Below are 19,337 nucleotides of genomic sequence, written 5' to 3'. Positions count from 1 at the left end.
TGAAATGATTTTTTCCATTTAATCATTAATCATGATCTGCTTATGGCTCAGAATATACAGTAGATTGTTCAGATTGGTGGTCAAAATCCTCAGCATCTCTTTACTGGATTCTAAAGTGTACTTCAGCATGACACCGAGGTCTAAATATGAGTACCGGTATAAGCATGTGTGTGTGTAAACGAGAGATTAATGGTACTTTCTATAAAAATGTTAGACAAATGCAGTCAATTAATTATTTGTCAATGGTCAACTATACTCTCATAGAAAAGGTTTGTTACATAAAGTTGTCAAAGAGACTCTTCCCCACAAAAGTGGGAAAGACGCACAATCCGTGATGGCATCACTAATCCTGCTGCCATTACAACTTTTACATACCAGTAATTAAAATGTGCAAGATCATAAAGACAAGAACAAATGCAATTTTATTGTGAAATTAATGCATTTTTATTTTTTTGCATTTTTAGAGAGATTTTTTTTACAAGACGTTTGAAACATTTGTGGTGGCATCATCGCTGCTATAGCTTCTAAAAGACCTTGAATAACCAAAGTGCTAGAATAGTTACATTTCAATGGCTTCACTCTGTTAGTAAGAATTGTACATCAAAAAAAAATCTACTCAGCTGAAAACACATAAACAAAATTGACAATTCAGCCATATCAAAGGATCCTCTACCCTGATTGACATAGTAGCACAACAGGATGTGGTACAGCACCTTACCTGACTGAATTTGACCCCTCCCCTCCAAAAGAAAAAGTTACATATCCACAGCATAGACTTCCGCATACTGAGCCAATGCCCCAGTAGTACGCCACACTTGAACTACATGGGTATCTAATAAAAACCAATACAAAGATAATTCCTAATGTTATGTGAAGTAAACATTTGCCAATGGGCAAGTGAAAACAATTCTATTCAACACTGCATATACAGACTCTGAAGCCTAAAAAGATCACACAGTTTCAGAGTTGAACACAATTTATTTAATGTTTAAATAATTGTTTTTGACCATCCAGTGTTTTCGTTACAATATGCTATTTAGAGCTACAATCAAATAATGTCTTTATGAGTCCTTAAACCTTAATGAGTAGTTTTTAAATTAAGGAAATACAAACAAATCCATAATGAAATGCCCAAGTCTTTCTTAAATATCACAGCAGCCATGAGAAAAACCAAATGGACACACTGCTAAAGTGATTACAATCTAACAGAGACTTCTGCACCTTATAGCCAATACGCACAATACAGTTATAATTTTACAGTGAGCCAGCTTATTAATGTTTTGACATTCAGATTTTTTCATTCTTGTAGCAAAAGCTGCCCTCCTGCTTCACGTAGACAGACAAGACATCACACCTCTAGATGCTCAAGATCCTTTTTCATCCTCATCTCATCGTGATAAATGTGTTAATGGCATCCTTTTAAGATTTTAAATATAAAACCGGTGACAGATGTTAGGGTGAATTGTGCACACAGATAAAGGGTTTTACATTTTGAGAGTGTTTGCAAAGTTGTAAAAATTGTACTTAAAATAATGTGAACAGCATGCATGAAAATATAATAATAGCTCTCTGAAAGGCTGCTTTTTCTAGGATTAGGTGCATTCCCACTCTTGAGAATTGTTGAAATTGTATTTCTTCAAAATTTCCTTGGTTAAAATCAAACCAGCCTCATCATGTACAAAGATTATACCTGCTCTAAGAATTAATTATACAAGAACCTGTGAGTTACACTAAAATCTTTAAAAGTGGAACCATTTCAATAAATTTTAAAAGCATTTGAAAAGGTTGCTCTCGTCATCTTCTCAACCAGCAACTTACCCCTTTTGAAACTTTTTTTTTTTTTTTACACATTGCAATTTTATATACAGACAACAAAAGCTTTTTTGTTAGTTTAATTAAGGGTTAAAAAGAAAGAAAAAAAATTGCCCCCAAAATTGCATCCCATCAACAATGAGTTCAAGAAAAAACTATAAGGCGAGTGTTGAAGTTGGATCAGAAGTGTTCCATGAGATTTTTTGTGTTATTGAGTCTCTACGTCATTCTCACCCACCATGTGGACTGAGGTCTTGTGCCATCTTTGGTCAAAGTTTGCACCTTTGTTGCTGTCTGTAAATGAGTCGTTTTCATTTCCACAACAAACGATGCTCCTCAGTAACCCCACAGTCGACCAATGGCACATATTGTTTCACACAAAACAGGAAACAAAATCATTGCCCCAGGGTCCATCACAGTCAGAAAGTGAAAAAGCTCCTTGCCCTTTGATAGGGAGGAGGTGAGTTTTTCATGCTCATGCGGAGGTCAGAAGGGTCGACCCCTCTAATGTGAAAACTGTGTTTGAAGCCGATAATTGTAGAGTGGACCCTTGGCTGGAGTTTTCAAATGAGGCTTATTCCCAGGAGAGATCAAACTTGGTTCATGTTCATCTGTAAGACAGACACAAAGTACATCAAATACTATAATACATTTAATGTAACCCTTACTATGTATGTAGTACACTGATTGCTGAACAGTAGTGTTTAGCCGATATTCATTCAGCAGCACCTGATTTTCCTTGTATGACCCAATGACAGCTTGTTATGGACCTGGCAATCCATGGGTTAATATGGTGCTGCCATACTGACAATTTTCATATTTAAAATGTACCTGTATTATTTTTCGGTCAGTTTTGTAGAGAACAAAAGGTTTACTTCAAACAAAATAGGAGTGAACAGCGGTAAGGATTAGTGGTCTGGCCGGGGGGGGGGCAGACTCTTTGGGTGCTGGAATGCTATTGTGAATTGTGGATTTATGGGACAAAAACAGGCACTGGAGGGTGTATCTGTGAAGAAACATACTGCTGAGGTGTGTTTTTGTCACCAACAGCACCTGCTGCTATCCATTGTCACAGATTTAGGGCACAAATGTTGCCGGAGAATAACCAGACTGGGACATCAGCAGTCAGGCTTTTGCATCACCGTGTCTGTGTTACTGCGAAAGAGGGACTGTATGGCAAAAGTGCATATCAAAGGAAATTGCCTGGGGGGTCGCAGGAGGCAAAGTCTGGGTGAGGTCGGGCCACATCAGGCATTCCACAAAAAAAAGAAAGATGAATGCGGCTTAACCTCTCGCCCCAAACAAGCATATCTTACTTTTCCAATTTTCGTAAAAAAAAAAGTGGCTTCGAGAAAAAAATTAAACATTACCCTCTTTTCAGCATTTTTAACAATCGAAAACTCAAAAGACATTCTTGAGAAAAAATTCAATTCCTGCGGGCCACAAATTATCATCCTGAGGGCTGCAAATGGCCCTTGAGTTTGAGATCCCTGCTCTAGTATAAAGAGGACAAAGAAGATAAATGTGGATGAGAGAAGAGCGGAATTATAAACAGCAAAACTGAAATAGACAGATACATGGCACAAGGAACTACACTGAGGAAACAGCAGGGAACAAGAGTGGAGAACCATACCTGAAAGAGCACAGGCATCTCTAGGAGTGAAACTTCTTATCCCCTGATCTTCTTTCATCTTTTCGCCTGCTATTCCTCGATCCCTCTCCTCTCTGGAAAATTTAAAATACGCACAAAAATATCAGCAACGAGCTGTAATCTTCTTTTTCCGAAGGAGGGAAACAAGTTGCAATCCAATGCTTACACCTGAAAACGGCACAATAAGACAAACAAGAAAGCAAAAGTCCACAGCAATCTAAAACTAGAAATCACTCAGCATAGTTTAAATTCTAGGCCAAAACCCCACACCAAACAGATGGCTGAAAGAAGTCTAAAAGTATGGGAGGGAAAACTAAATATTTGTTAATTGACTTTCCACAGCAGACGCTCTGCATTCATTAGTCACACTGTTGTTTAATCTGTTAAACATTTCAAAAATACCATTAAAACCAGAGTCAGGAGCAAAGTCAGCATCCCCTTTGTTAAGCAAACACAATGGATGCCACATGGTGTCACAACACGCACTCCCAACGGCGGCATTAATGCTTTTCATTTTGTTTCGTTGCCCAAACAAGAAAAGGAATCTGGGCAGTTGGGTTCTTCCAGTTGATCCAGATATTATCATAGAATTATCTGCGATGCTTGAAGAAAACCTGACCAAATCAAATCAAACCGATCCTATTTTTTTTTATTTTATCGCATGTAATCTGAGAGATGTCCCTTTAACACAGATCTGTTTCTTTAGTGGGTTTTATTTTCTCATATTTCGGGGACTAATAAAGGAATATCTTATCTTATGTGCCATGATGAAGTTTATGTCATTATTTTGTATGTGGCTGTTTCACAGTGTCAGAGAAGCGACACGCAGCTTACATTGTGTGGCAAATCTGAACCCAGGACATCATGTTCTGACATGAAACGAGTGGAAACATTCTTTTCACTTTTTTTTAGTTTAAGAAGCTATTTCTAAGCTTTAGAAAATGTGCATTGTCGGTTTGAACAAGGCATTGACCACAGACTATGACTTTGTACTGGTGGACCTGCCAGTGGGGTCACACTGGGATGAGGTTCATCATTTATGCAAGATATAAATGTGTTTTGTTATTACAGCCTCATTTTGATTGAGACTTTTTTTTTTTAGTTTTTACGTTTGACACCCCCCACATAAGCACTTATCCGCCCCCACAACCACCACCAATGCGTTCTCAGAACACACTTAAATGGGTATCGTCATGCCAACCTCTGACCCATCTTTCTGGAAGATGGGGCTTTTCTGATGGTTTCGGTGATACCTGTCACCTTGGTTTCCTGGTGTGGGAGTAGAGACTCTCCGAATAACCGTTCTGATTACCTGTTCAGGGTAGAAGGATGTTGAAAAAGGAGGAAAAGAATCTGATGTTATCGTGTTATGTTAAAAAATACCCCATCAATTCATTCTCTGTGGGTTTAGGTTCATTTCAGAGTTATCGAGGATCTGAAATTATACGTTACTTTTCTACTGATTAGGTTACCGTCTTGGTCCACATAGTGTTCCTCTGTCATAGTCTCGCCTGAGATATTCTTTGCTTCCTCCCCCTGCAAGTGGTCATGGTTATCACGTGAAAAAAGGCAACAAATGGCTGATTCAAGCACAATTAAACAATCCTACAATATCACCACACCAAAATAGCACCCAAAAAGAGCCCTAGGTTAGTCTTTCATCGCCCAATGTAAACGCCATGGTATAAAGTACCGGTACAATGTACTGTGACAGACTCAAAACACACAATAAACATACGTATGAGCACACCAAGCGAGTTACACGTATTAGTACACCAAGCAAGAGTACTACAACGCACAACAGACGGACAAGCCTAAACCAACCCACACCAAAGCTCAGTCCAGCTTCCGAACCGGGCTTTCAGGATACCTTCAAAATGAGACGCCGTCTGAAGATTCTAGTCGTTACAGTTTGTTCCTCCTCTGAACCAGAATCTACACTGGCCAGCTGTTGAGGAGGGCATTATAACGTTTTTTTTTTAAATAAACAGCACATAGAGTGTTAATAAAAATAACAATTTAAGACATTTTGTTGATGTCTTTTGGGAAACTGAACACCATGGGTTGATGAATCAAGAAAAAGAGAGACCTGGAATGGAGATTCAAGTCAATTCAATTCAATTCAATTCAAAATACTTTATTTATCCCCGAGGGGCAATTGTTGAGAGAGAGAGAGAGAGACCTCCATTAATCACAATGGAATATTATCCATTAGTAGTTACAAAAACCAGAGATCATGTTCCACAACTGTTAAATTGTATTTGATTCTATCTTTAACGCTTGTAATATTATTACCTGGACTTTTTTCTCTGACACCAGTGCTCCTTCGTCCTTTCTGCCATTCAAAGATTCCGATGAGGCGTCCTGAGGTGAGTGCTTTGAGTTGTCGCAGTTCTGTCGGGGCCTCCCCGATTCTCCTCTAGATGAGGAAGTGATGGAGTCACTGGAGTTCTCCTGGCTGTTGGGTGAGAAGTGAATAATTAGAGTGCAGTTTTAGGAGAAGTGAGAAAAAGACATCCATATGGAGAGCAGTAGCAGCAGCAAGCAGTTTCTGAGGCTTTATGCTTTTTCAGAGATTCTGTTCAAAGTCATTCGAAATAAAAGAAAAACCTTTTACCTTTCCCGCCTGTCAAGCAGGTCTGAGCTAACACTGCGACCTGGCGTTGGTGGTTCCACATTGACACTGGATGAATCACTGTGCCAACCTGAAAGGGAACACACTTCTTTTTCTGCCTGTTCAACCTCATCCAGAAGCTCTGCATGACTGGTCTCAGCCACCTGCTTGTCCTCCTCCGTCTCCCCCGAGCCTTCCTCGGTGTTCACGGCCTCCAACAGAGACCCTAATGCCTCTTCCGTGTCTTCATTGCCTCTCTCTTTGTTGGATCCAGAATTACTGAGCCGATGTTCTCCAAAAGCCTCAGCCCAATGCTGAGATGAGCGCTGAGCTCCGACCTGGCCACTGGCCGCCCCGTCCCCCACTGATGTCCCACAAATGTGTTGTGCCTTGCCACGCAACCCTTTTTCAGAACACCGTTCTCCATCTGTGTTCTCCTCCCGGCTGGCTTCCTGAGCCTCAGCTGTTTCATGAATGTACTCTTTGATGGCCTTTGCTTCTATTCTATTGTCTTTTTCCAATTCATGCTCAATTTCTATCAGGTTATGTCGGTCCTCGGACAGATTCCGCTCGTCTCCAGCCTCTTCCACCTCGTTCCCACGTTGAATAAAGACGAGCTGCTCATTCAACATATCTTTCTGGTCTGCTGCAGCTGCTTCATCCAACAAAATATGTTCTACCTCCATCTTGGACCTATCTTGTATTATCATCTGACACTTCCTTTTCACATTTTGAATTAAATCCTGCTCTATCCACTTTTCCACAAATATTTTCCCCTCTGCTAACGCTGGTGCAGCCGTGTCATCAACCTTCTCTGTTTCTTCTCTCACTTCCATGTTCCTCTTTCTTAAACCTACATCCTCCTGTACCCCATTTGTGGTACCCATTTGCACACCTCCACCACCCATTTGTGCTACGTCAGGTGATGAAGGGGTTATGGATGACACAGGTGAGAGTGAAGGAGAAGAGAAGGAGTAAGCCATGTCGATGTCTGACTGACCCATCGCGGGGAGGGAGTGTGACCTCGGCTTGTGGCTCAGCTCCATTTCTTGACTAGACCTGTCTTCCTCTTCGCTCAAAAGTAGCTGGTCATTCAGAGCAATGTGGGGCTTTCTGACCTCAGAAGGAACAGGATCAGGGAATTCAAAGCCTGCAACACCCAGGATGAGGTCCAAGGGTCTAGGAGGACTCCTAGGGGGACCATCTGGCGCCCCGTGTTCAGGCTCAACTCCCACCCTCCGGATAATGGGATGAGGCTGGGGTTCATCTAGTAAAGGCGTGTCTGGTTCTGAGCAATGGTGGTGCTGGTGGTGGGCTAGGTAAGGGTTGGGGGTGATGGGGAGTTCAGGCTCCAGGAAGTTGGGGTCAGAGTGCAGTGTAGCAGGGGACTGCAGCTCGGCTAGAATGCTCTGATAATCTGTAGGTGACAGGATGACAATGTAGAGACATACACACAGACGCAAGCCACCAAAGAATATAATGCATCACACACACACACACACACAGAATATGACATAGACAACAAGGCTAAAGTGTAAAGCATGTACTCAGACAACCATTCAATAAGATGGCAGCAGTTAATGCACATCCAAAAATATGAGAGTGTAAAATCAATCATATGCTGTCAAATGTCAAACATAGTTTACATATAAGGATGGGCAGTAAAATCTATGTCATATTTATCAGCATTTGATTGATTTCAGTGAATGTTGATTTATCAGTTGAGTCGAGGCAAGCCAATGAAATTGGGACACGTTAGTGATGTAATCAGATATCTTTGGAGATCTGTTACATGCTCACATGAGAACATTGATAGAGGGAATAGGGAAGTAAATGGAACAAGATAAAGGACAGGGCATGCTAAATTAATATTTCCATTGTGGAAGGTTCAGTGTGGCCTTGAGTGGGAGGTGGGGGCACAGAGAGCACACAAGTACAGTGTCGATCAGGACAAGGAGACAGGGAACGGAGTGGAGGGGAGGCAGGACTGGGGCTTGGACAGCGGGATCCAGAGGGAGAAATGGGAGTAATAATGGACAGGGAGAGAGGGGAGACAGGGCGCGAGCAGGCGGGTGAGGAGGGCATGGGGGAAACAGGTAAAGTGGTGGATTCAGATTGGCTGGGGCTTATAGACGTGGGTCCTTGGGCGGGATCGGTAGGTGTGGTTTCCTTTTCAACGAGAGCAACACGACAAGAAGACAGGTCAGAGATATATCCAGACAAAGAGGAGGAGTTTGGTTCTGTCTGTAAAGCGTTTGGTGTCAGCATAGCGAGTGTGGCTGAGGTCTCAGGAGATTTGGGAGAGGACGGAACAGACATAGCTGAAGAAGTAATGTGTGGCAGAGAGTTAAGAGACGGAGAAGGTAAGGGTGAAGTGATGAGGGAGACTGGGGAAGGTGGGAATGCAGGAGGAGACCGACGAGGGCGTCCAGGGAGGCAATGAGGAATGACGCTTGGGGAAGGAAGGGTATGAAAGTTGAACTGCGACTGATGAAATGGTGCTGTAGGAGCCAAGTCTTTGAGTGAAACGGAGGACTCGTAACTTGGAGAACGGTGTATGGAACGGCGGGTAACTGGCACTGCGGCTGTGAGCGGACTGGGTGGGAGTGTTGGGCTCAGCGTTGAAAAGAAAGGGCTGCGTGTTTGCCGGACTAAAGCACCTTCCGTGCTTCTGGGCGTTAAAGGGATAATTATGCAAACTATGGGAAATGGATAATGGAAAAAAGCACAAAAGATAAAGAAAGAAAAGAGACAACAACAGATTACTTATTGCGAAAGATACTGGCATGACAAAGCAATGAATAAATCAAATGACTGAGGCACATGGGGAGGTGATGGGATGGATGATGCAAGAGTACATCCAGATAAGAACGACACATGACTCTTAGTTTCTCAAGAGCTGTGCTGTTATCAGCAGTTGATACTGCTGTCGGGAGGTGAGAGGAACAGGAAGAGGAGGCGGTAGTTTGGATTCACAGATGAGATTTTCTCATCTATTCAAGGAAGGCTCAGAAGAACTGGAGGAGGACTAGAAGAAAGCCGACTCAACGGGGTTATTTCATTTCAACTAAACATAACGGAAAACATACAAAGCAATTTGTAGCATGCAACATGCACTTAGAATGGAAGCTTATGGTGGATAGTGCTCATTTGTGACAACTGGATACACTATTGTGACACAATAATGTAGAAATATTCTACACAAGTAAGACCCGTTTCTAATTGAGGCAAATTCAAATCACTGTAAATGGAAAAGCAAAATCTATTAAAAACATGGCGATAAAGTGAATGAAAAGTACGAGGGATTAAAGTTTTAAATATAATCTTAAAATTATTTTAATGATGCATAAACTGTGCAGCGTGGAAACCAGGAATGCATGTTGGTAATAGTGAGAGCCAGTTGTCTAAACATATCCAACTCTAACTGCAAATCAATTTGATTTGCATTGGGATTACATATATTTAATACATGCACTAAGCACAACAAAAGGTAGCAGGGAGAGGTAAGAGATCAGCTAGACAGAGCTAAACTTTACCATCAGCCTGATCCCGGAAAACGTTATCATCGGCAAAACATCTTGTGCCTGAAATGTTACCATAGTCAAATATTGGGCCCTCCAGTAAAGTCACAATATCCATCCGATTGACTTTGGTCAACACTGCAGTTAAGGCATCCGCTGTGGAAAAAACATCAAACAAAAAAAATGAATGAGTCACTTGAGAAAAAGTATTTGACTAAAATATATATACATATAATAGAAGGTAATCTTCCATTTTCAATTAAGAACAGAAACAACTAGAACAACAGAAAGTACCGGTAGATAAATGGCATAGAGAAATGAAGCCAAAAAGTTAATATAAAATATAAAAATAGTCTTACTTGTGGCATTTTTCCCTTCTCGACTGACCCACTTCTTCAGTAGCATAAAGCTCTGTGCCGTGAGGGAGTTTGGGTTCTCTAGTCTTACATGGTTGATCTCATCCACTGTGAAGTTCATTTCCCGAGCCAACTCTGTAACGTACACAGACACAAATGTTCAGACTTCATTGTATTTTCTTGTTACTTTCAGCTCAAACACACACATTGCATTGCATACTTGTATTTTGCTATATCGATAATTAAAATCAAATCATAATATTCCTTGTATGCCACAAATGACCAATCTTTTATGTCTTTAATAAATGTCTTTAATAAATCATCTTCAGCTCCTTCCATTCAGGGTTACATTTTAATAGCACAGCTTCCTTGTCGACTAGTAGGAAGTAGTTCTGTTAGCCTGAAGATGGCAGTAAATGACAGTTTTTCAGAGTGATGAGGCCTGACAGAAAGAAAATAGATGAACATTAAGAGAGGGCAAGAGCAAACCACTATATTTCTCACCCGTCCAACTTAATCCCAGGTGGTCTGCGACAATGGCCATGCGCAGATCTGTTCGTTCACAAGGACTTTGGGGACCTGGAAAGACAGAGGACAATGAGTCATCAAATACATTTACCTTATACGAATGTAAGAGAAAAACACACATGTAAAAATTGTCCTTTTCTGGCCACCTATTCATCAGCATTAATTAGTGGCATTACCCAATGTAGTGTATAAAAAATATTTACATTTCAATGTTTAGAATGTTTCTGTACTATAAATGTAAGAATTTCCCCATGATGGCAAGAAAAAGACATTTCACATTAGAGACATTATGGACAACTTAAACATGTTCACTGAGTAAGTGGTGCTCTGTGTTTGTGGTATGCATCCTCTAAGCAGGCAGTAACTGTCATGAGAACGACATAAAACAAAGAATAACATGACTCTCAACAGCAGACTCACAGTTCTAAAAAAAAACAAACAACTAGGGTGGAAAGGTCTATGTTCGAATTTATAACGTAAATATGAAAAGATGTGTTGAGTATTTTTTCTTTTCTTCCAATGCTAGATATTTACTACAACTTAGCCACCCTGCAAAGACAGAGAGACAGACAGACAGATCAGGAAGGGACTGGTTGCGTCAGTGGACCAGTCGCTACTACTGGCATGCTCACACTGCTAATCAAAGGGTAGAAAGAGGGGAAGAGTGTAAAGAGAATCTTGCAACAAGGACAATACAGAACACAGTAAATCAATGACAAAAAAGAAATGTAAATGACAGCTACCGTTCTAAAGAGAATGTGTAAACACTGCACAGGCATTCCAGTCAACATTACACGATCACAACGATGTCATGCAACAAGTGACATATATAAAAGATATATAAATGTATTTTAAACATAGTGTGAAAGTTTTACAAACTAGGCTTGATCTCCGCGATGGGAGGCGTTCGAGACCCTGTGAGTCCCTGACTGCCCTCCTTCACACCCGTCCTCCTACTCCTTCTGCTTCGCTCACTGCCGGAGGCCCTGTCCGTCGTCGCCACCTTTGTCCTTACGGACGCGGCCCCGGCCTCAGCCCTCGAACCTCTACCAGACCTGGATGAGCGGGAGGGCTGGGAGGGCTGGGAAGGCTGGGAGGCGTCCGACAGAGAGGTGCTCCGGGAGGTGCTGTCTTCCTCCGACTGCTCTTTCTGCGTCTTTTTCTCCTCGTCTGATAGGCGGTCCACCAACTTTAGCGTCTCCCCGCTAATGTCTTTAAAGTATTCGATGGTGCGCTTACAAACCTCGATAGGATTCTCTTGTCTGTCCTGTCTACAGGCTCCCTCAATTGTGACATTGCTGACATGCCTGTCCTTCAGTGGCAGCCTTGAGGGCAACTGTATGGCTGCCCTGTCCTTGCCTAATGCCCTTGCTGGCTGTGAGGTATTCCTGACGGAAACAAGTGAGCTAGCTGGGGCAACAGGACTACTCTTTTTAACATCCTTGACTGGTATTCTAGACCTGGGCTCTACTTTGGCTATGGCTGGCTCTCCCCTTTTCTTGACCTCAACCATCACCGCTCGCTTGGGCTTCTGTTTGCCTATGGCTCTCCCCTGCGTGTGAAATGTCCACCCTGATGCTTTAACTGGAAGCCTTGACTTGGGCTGCTTCACTTCAGTTTCTTTAACTGTGTCGCTTTTCGTCTCCTGCTCTTGATTGCTGTCGTTCACTTCGACTCTCTCTTCTAGTTCCCTAGAGCACAACGTTTCTATCCTGCTAGCTTTTTGAAGAGTGGGCTCAGAGGAAGATTGCAAATTAAACACCACACTACCACACTGAATGTAGTTGGCCTGGACGCTGGAGGACTCAAGGTTATTGTTGTTGTTACAGTTTTCTGAGGGGTAATCTCTTCTCTCCAATTTAGGTTCAGTATGTCTGCGCGATTGGCCTGCTGTACATTGACCCGCTACACTGATGTTTTCAGGCTCCAACTGACCCTCTGACACTGCAGCTTTACAATCTGCAAAATCCCCTGAGTCTCTTTTCACAGTTATAGAGGCAGCTATGCCCATCTTAATAGGAGTGCGTAATTTGGGATCAACCTTAGAGGCTGTGATTGTGCATGGGGAGGCAGCCTCAGCTATGGCTTCATAGTTGGTGGCTTCGGTGTCACTGCCGGCCTGTGCAGGGCTGCCTTTGGCCGCCGTTGCTGGTGTTGTTAGTGCAGTGCTGCTGTCTGTGGTCGTATCTGTAACCTTCATCATCCCATCTACATTTGCCCTTTCCCCTGTTTTTGATTGAGAGGAAATTACCCCAAGGATCTTTCCCCCTCTCCCCTTCTCCCCTGTTTTAGGGTCAGAGGAATGCTCACCAATCTGGAAAAACTGAAGCCTCTCTTCAACAAAGTCCCTCTTGCTCATGTCAATAGCACCACTGCGTGTCATCTCAAACATCTTCCCTTCGTGGAAAGGGAAGGGGTTAGGCTCACTAGTTGGTGTGCTCTCATCAGTCGGTGTTCGAGCAGGAGTTGTATCAGGTGTTGTAGCCTGTGATTTGTCCTCCACCGATAAACCAAACGGTTTAGGGTCGTCTTCCTTTGTTTTGGACTCAAAAACGTCCTCATTCTCTCCACCTTTGGTGGACCAGGGGTCAAAATCCAAGCCTTTGGTGGCAACAGTTTTAAAGGTTGAATTCAGTTCCTCTTCAAGTTGAGAGCCGAAGTAGTTCTCTTCAAAGCCCTGCCTTTCTGGATGTCTTCCTTCAAGAGTGTAATCTTTTTCATCACCACTGCTTTTAATGGAAGATTTGCTGCTTTTCGTTTTTCCATTGTCCCCCCCTTCCTCGCATTTCTCCTCCACTATCACTTCAAGTTTTGACAGACTAAACGAACGGTCATTTATTTTCCCATCAATGGACAAACTAGAAGTTTTTGGGTCCTCACTCAGTCCGTCGTCCTCATCCTGAAGATCATACCCATCCAAAGAGTCTATTTCAGTGGCATCTGTGTCATGGGAGAACTCAGCAGTGGTAGCGATGGAACAGTCTGTGATTGACTGGTCATTGCCATTTTGTTCAAAGTCAGCGTCATCCCCCTTTACAACTCCATTAAATCCGGGCTCCTTATTCCCATTTTTCTCATTTTGTGTGTCTTTTGAGCATTTATCACCCTCTTCTTTCATTTTAAAGGTGTACTTTTTGACAGGGATAGGATAGAAAACAGACTCATCATCACTAGAGTCACTTTTATCAGCTCCAGGGGGAACAGGGGATGGAGGTTGCACCCTGATGATAGGCTCAGCTAAGAGGTGCCTATCGTGTTCCTCTTGGAGGTTCACCTCCATCATCTCCGTCTCGGCCTCAGATGATGCGCATGAGCCCTTTTTCTCAGGGTCACGCTGATCTGCCTCCAAAGGAGGGGGAGGTGGAAACTCTATATAAGCCACTCTCTTTTGCTTATGGCTCTCTGTACCCTGTTTTTTATTTAGTTTCTCAGAGGAAACCTGATAATTTTTTTCTTTCACAGGCACTTTATAGATTAAAGTTTTCCCTTCTTCTTCCTCCGACTCTTCTGAGATGGGGTTTGGCATGTTGGGCATGAAGCCTATAACAGAGTCAGTTGCTCTCGAGGTCAGACTCACTCCCTCTTTACCAGAGCTGTCCATGAAAGTCACTTGTCCGAGAGTGTCATCTGCTGGACTTCCCTGAGGAGATGGACACTGCTTCTGTTTCACAGTGTAAAATGCACCCCTAGCTTCTTGTACTGTCCTACTCTCACGGCTCACAATCTTTTTGTATGTTGCCAGCTGCCCCGAGGCTGTTTCTTTCTCATATTGTTTTCCTACTTGGATGCTAACATACACAGGTAAGGGTTTAATATCTTTGAAACGCTCTCCAACTACTACAGGAGTTACTTGTTCTAAATACTCTATTTGGTCACTATCAACACCGTTACATACTACATTTGATTGGCCACTGTCTAATGAATCTGTGGATTTTCCTACTGATGAGCCACAAGTAGACTTGTTGGATTCAGAGCTGCTATGTAATCGATTTCTACCTAGTGTAGGTATGTGAGAACCTGCTCTCTCAATCAGTTCAACAGAGGCATCTAATTTTAAATTAGGGAATTTGTGATTTTCCGAGGAATTAGATAACTTTCTTACAGGAATTTGTGATTCCAAGTTTTTTTTTAGACCATCATTCCTATTTTGAGTTTCTTGGACAACAAATTCTGTGTAGATTATTTTATTTTTGGCTTCTTGTTTTTGGGAATCACTGCTGTCCCCATCCTTCGTATTGTTATGGATTATAGAGAGAGGGAGTTTATGAGATTGGGGCTTGTAGCTCCCATACTCTTGGGTCTCCCACGTCTTGAATAACCCTTTCGCGTCCTGATCTTTTCCACCGATGTCATTTTTGGGTGAAAGACTATTTGACTCATTCACACATCTCTGATTTCCTGGACTACCTGGGGTTTTGGGAATGTTTGAACCAGCAAACACCTGATACACCGGTAATTTACTTTCCTGGAGTTTCCTAATAGGAGGACTTGCACTTTGGCTTACCTGAGGACTCCTATCTTGCCTTTGAGCCTCTTGTTCAAACTTAAGCTTCACTGCACTGACTTTGGATGAGGACATTTGAACAGGTTTGTGGGTTTCACCCTTGTTTCCCTGTGATTTGACATCTCCTTGTTTCCTTGGCTCTGAATCGCTGTACTGTAGCAAGACTCGCCTCTCTGGGCTGCTCGGTAAACTGGCACATTTCCTGTCACTGGAGTTGAACCTGTCTCTTAGCCGTTCTCTGCTCCACTCTTCCCCACTGCCCCCACTCCTATAAGCAGACCTCTCTGGACTACTGTGAGTAGAACTGGGTCCTGATCGTGATTCTCTAACGTCCGACCTGCGAGATTTCTTTTCTGGAGATGACAGCTCATCATTGAGCTGCTCTGTTTTATCGCGAAAGAATTGAGATACTTCACTTAGTTTTTCCTCTGCCTCCTTTACAGTCCTGTCCACCCTGTCCTCATACATAAGTTGTTCTTGTTCCTTATTCTGTGTGTCATCTGACACACGCATCCAAACAGACTGTTTTGGGCTACCGGGTTCAGAGGAATATTGCAGAAGTGTAAGTTTGTCAAAGTTATCATCAACATTGGCCATTCTTCCAGATTTGTCAAAAACATTTCTAGATGACCGAAAAATATACTCTGTCCTTGGGCCAACTGATCTACCTTCAAGTTGACTGCTTCTGTCTGGTGAGTGGAAGTGAGATCGATCCTTCAGATACTCCTCTGTGTCAGAATGTGACTGGTCAAATTTCTCAGAGTGTAACATTTTCTCTGCAAAATTATAAGATTCTCCCCTAAGTTCGGATGATTCATCATCATGGTACTCTACAGATTGCTGACTTAGAAGCTTTAGTGTTTTGTACGAGTCATCTGCCATGAGTTGGGCTGAACTAGGTCGACTGTCGTCCTCTTGTGACATAGGGGTGTTCATTCTGGGGGAGTCATGGTACACTGGGAGAGTTTCCTCTGGCTCCTCCTCGTCCAGTCTACTCCCCGAGTAGTAATACATGTCCTTGTCCGTGTGGTTTTTTCTCTCTCTGATGATGACCTCTGTTGGTTCCGTTTTATTGCCCTTTTCAATGTGAACTTCAATGATTCTTTCAACTTTTGGTTTGGAGTTGATGTTCTCAAGGACTCTTTGTGACATTTCCTCATTTCCACCAGATTTGTGTTCAAACAGTCCAACCAGCTCTCTGGAAGGGTCCTTGCCTGACTGAAAAGCCTTCATGATGTCATGCACAGACATAGTTTCCTCGCACCTTTCCGACACTGCTTCTTTGCAAGGTGGTTTGTGATACACCATCCTGGTGGTGGTGGTGATGTGCGTTTCCTCCTTTACCCTCATCCCATTTCCCATTGGATCTTCGTCAGGGATGACATTAATTGAATAGCATTTATTCTGTTCTGGAGTTGATGTAGCTTGATTCAGATGGCCTTTAGAATCTGAATCAATATATTTGACAGGATTTAAATCCTCTACGGGAGGTTGCTTGTTGTCGTCTGGGGGCTCATAGCTCCTGATTACATGAACAACTTCAGTCCTCGTCTCAGTGATCACTGGGGGAACTGGGATATCCTGAAAAAGGACCTTGGGGCCCATGCCCTCAGCACTCTGTGGGGCAGAGGGTGTCCTTTCACTCCTAGTCTCAAAGCCACTGTCTGAGAGGGGGCTTTTATCTTGCTCATGTGAAATGTCATCAGGGGATTCTAGCACAATGTCGCCACCAAAAAGTGCATCTGCTGCTCTATACATGTCTCTGTCTGAAGTTGAAGAGCGCATGTTTGTTGGTGGCATTTTGAGCTTATGCTCCTGTACTGCTATGGTTGGTTTTAAGACACGCTTCTGCTTCTCGTTCCCCTCTCCCTCTCTCTTGCCCTCATCTGCTTTATGCTTTGAGTCATGCATTTTGGGAAAAGAACGGCTACCAACATCACTGACCAGGTAGTCAACAACATTTGAGAGATTAAAATCTTTATCTGGTGTTATTTTTGACTGGGCTTGAGGAACCACAGTCTCATATCTTGGCGGATAGCTCCAATTGCTTGGTGGTTGCTCCACGTGTACTTTTGAAAAGTGTATGTCATCCAAAGATGCCCTTGCCAGGGAAACCCTACCATCCTTGACAGCGTCTTTAGTAAGGATTTCACTCACTTTAACCAAATCTTGCTTTACTTTCTCTACAATCCTGTATGGCTCCTCATCCTCTATCTTAGCCTCTTTGGGAGAATGAGATGGAAATCCTTTAACTGTGGAATTTGGGTCAGTTTGTAAAATGGCTGACATTCGTATCAAGTCCTCTTTCATTTCGGCAACATCCTTCAGAATCTCTTGGCTCGATGACAACGGAGATGCGTTTGTTTTCAGGCTTGTAGAAAAAAGGGAAGTTTTGACAGGGGAAAGCGTTCTGGCAAAGGACGATTGCAACTGAGCATTCACCTCAGGGGACATGTTCTTACGTGGGGACAAAAGTGCAGCAGCCGACTTGGACACCTCGGGTAACTTTTTGAACTGGGGCTCTGGCAGCACATTAATAACAGAGTACACTGGAACAGTGAATGTGCTTGACGTTACAGCAGTGGTGGGATTTGGAGGGGATCTCAGAGAGGTGTAAAGGGAATTAGATGCCGATGATCTGATCGACTGATATGAAGAGGATGCAGAAGATGACAAGGACTTCAAGGTGCCATAGCCTGCAGAACAGGAATTGAATGTTTTCTCAACCTCATCAAAGGCTGCATTGACATTTGTAGTTGCTGCATTGGTAGTTGCTTGTATCCTCTCTTGGAGACTGCTTGTGGGGATAGATGTAGGGGACAAAGAGCGAAACTGTGTAGGTGATGCAGTTCCATTGATCAGGGCCGCGGCACTTGGAGGGGAATTTGATTTAAGTGGTGATGAAAGAGAGGAGAAAAGGGTTCTTGCGGGATTCATGCTATCTGAGGCAAATGAACGAATAGATGAGAGACCAGGGACTGTTTTTATGGGCGAGGAGGAAGCTACAGTGCCACTAGAGCCTGCCATGACAGTCTTGTATGGCAAAGGTGAACTGAATATACTCAGAGATGATTTAGGAGAGCCTGGTGGTGTCATATTTCTCTCAAGGAGAGGGCTTCCTCCTCCCGAGGCAGTTATAGGAGAGGTCCTCACAAGTCCCTTCATAGATACAGGATCCAGGGCATTTTTCCCTGGTGAGGCCAGGGGACTTGGGGTGACCGGGACTGAGTAATGGACTTGGGGGACTACAGTTTTTATAGGTGAGGATATGGTTCTGTAAGATCGAATTGGAGAAGCCAAGTCACTAGCTGACTTAACAGAGGAAGTGGGTGAACCAGGGATGTTGGTCTTGATGGGAGAGGCCGAGTTGATGGACCAGACAGACTTTAATGGAGAGGCAGAAGGCGTGTTGGATGAAGAACTGGAGAGTGAGCCAAATCCAGACTTGGTTTGGCCAGGGACGGCGACAGCAACAGGCGACCACGCCTGATAAGATCTCGTTGAAAAGACAGGTTTGTGAGAGTAGCTAGGAGACTGTGTTCTCGGCGAGCTTCGATCAGTTGTTTCTTCAACAATAATTGAAAAAAAATGTAATAAGGAAGGAAACATAAAAAGTAACACAAAATAATTTGAAATGAAAGATAAAAACCAGAAAGAGAAATTTGAGTCAGTCAGAAACAGAGTTATTCACAGCAGCGAGTTGAAATATTACAAACTCAAGATTACAGGGCAAATTATCTACAATCCGAAACTACTGAAAACGTACACCTAACAATGATGTATAGAATGTATAGAAAAGGAAATGCTTGACATGTGGCAGAGTTGAGACAAAAAAATGACATGATAACCAAAAAAATACAACTCCAATGACTTTTGGTGCTTAATCTAAAGCTCCTTGCAGCACTGCTGTCTACCGCACATGACTTACAAATGTTTATTACTTTCATCTTATTACTACTTTTAATGCCAGAGATGACCCCACAAGTGTATACCAATTATTAAAAATGCTTCACTTGTTTGTTTGTAAAGTGCAACCTCATTGTAATTTACTCCACAAACAATTAATTAGTAATTTAGGCCTATTCAATTACTCAAGTGATATTACATTTTCCTCTCTGTGGACATGTTTCAGTTTATTAGATCAGGGTTAACAACACTTTTTTGAGATATAGGCTACAAGGCTGGAACAGTAACACTGAACAAAGAGTACCTCATACTTGTGTGAAATAATACACGAGACTATGGATCTTAAATATGCAATGCAATTCAATATTTATGGAAATGGTTAAAATTAAATATTGGAGAAAACTACTCAGCGTAGCCTCATATAGGGCAAATCAAGTTAATGTAA

At 42.7% G+C, this 19,337-nt stretch overlaps 1 protein-coding gene across 1 annotated transcript in view; it reads right to left on the bottom strand.

Annotated features, from left to right (window-relative positions):
* Positions 1-433: 433 nt before the first annotated feature.
* The window catches only part of ank3a (ankyrin 3a), a 65,218-nt gene continuing 46,314 nt past the window's right edge, over positions 434-19,337 (bottom strand). The window contains exons 41-51 of the mRNA XM_068741721.1: positions 11,362-18,552; positions 10,459-10,533; positions 9,958-10,089; positions 9,614-9,754; positions 6,081-7,494; positions 5,759-5,921; positions 5,334-5,411; positions 4,916-4,999; positions 4,672-4,775; positions 3,446-3,535; positions 434-2,423 (exon numbers count right to left, since the gene is read on the bottom strand). Coding sequence (XP_068597822.1) covers positions 3,466-3,535; positions 4,672-4,775; positions 4,916-4,999; positions 5,334-5,411; positions 5,759-5,921; positions 6,081-7,494; positions 9,614-9,754; positions 9,958-10,089; positions 10,459-10,533; positions 11,362-18,552 — 9,452 coding nt within the window. The 3' untranslated portion in view covers positions 434-2,423; positions 3,446-3,465. The remainder of the gene's footprint in view (positions 2,424-3,445; positions 3,536-4,671; positions 4,776-4,915; positions 5,000-5,333; positions 5,412-5,758; positions 5,922-6,080; positions 7,495-9,613; positions 9,755-9,957; positions 10,090-10,458; positions 10,534-11,361; positions 18,553-19,337) is intronic.

Source organism: Brachionichthys hirsutus, chromosome 7, assembly GCF_040956055.1.
Source record: "Brachionichthys hirsutus isolate HB-005 chromosome 7, CSIRO-AGI_Bhir_v1, whole genome shotgun sequence".
Classification (NCBI taxonomy): domain Eukaryota; kingdom Metazoa; phylum Chordata; class Actinopteri; order Lophiiformes; family Brachionichthyidae; genus Brachionichthys; species Brachionichthys hirsutus.
The sequence above is the reverse complement of the archived record's forward strand: the minus strand, read 5'-3'. Positions and strand labels throughout refer to the sequence as shown.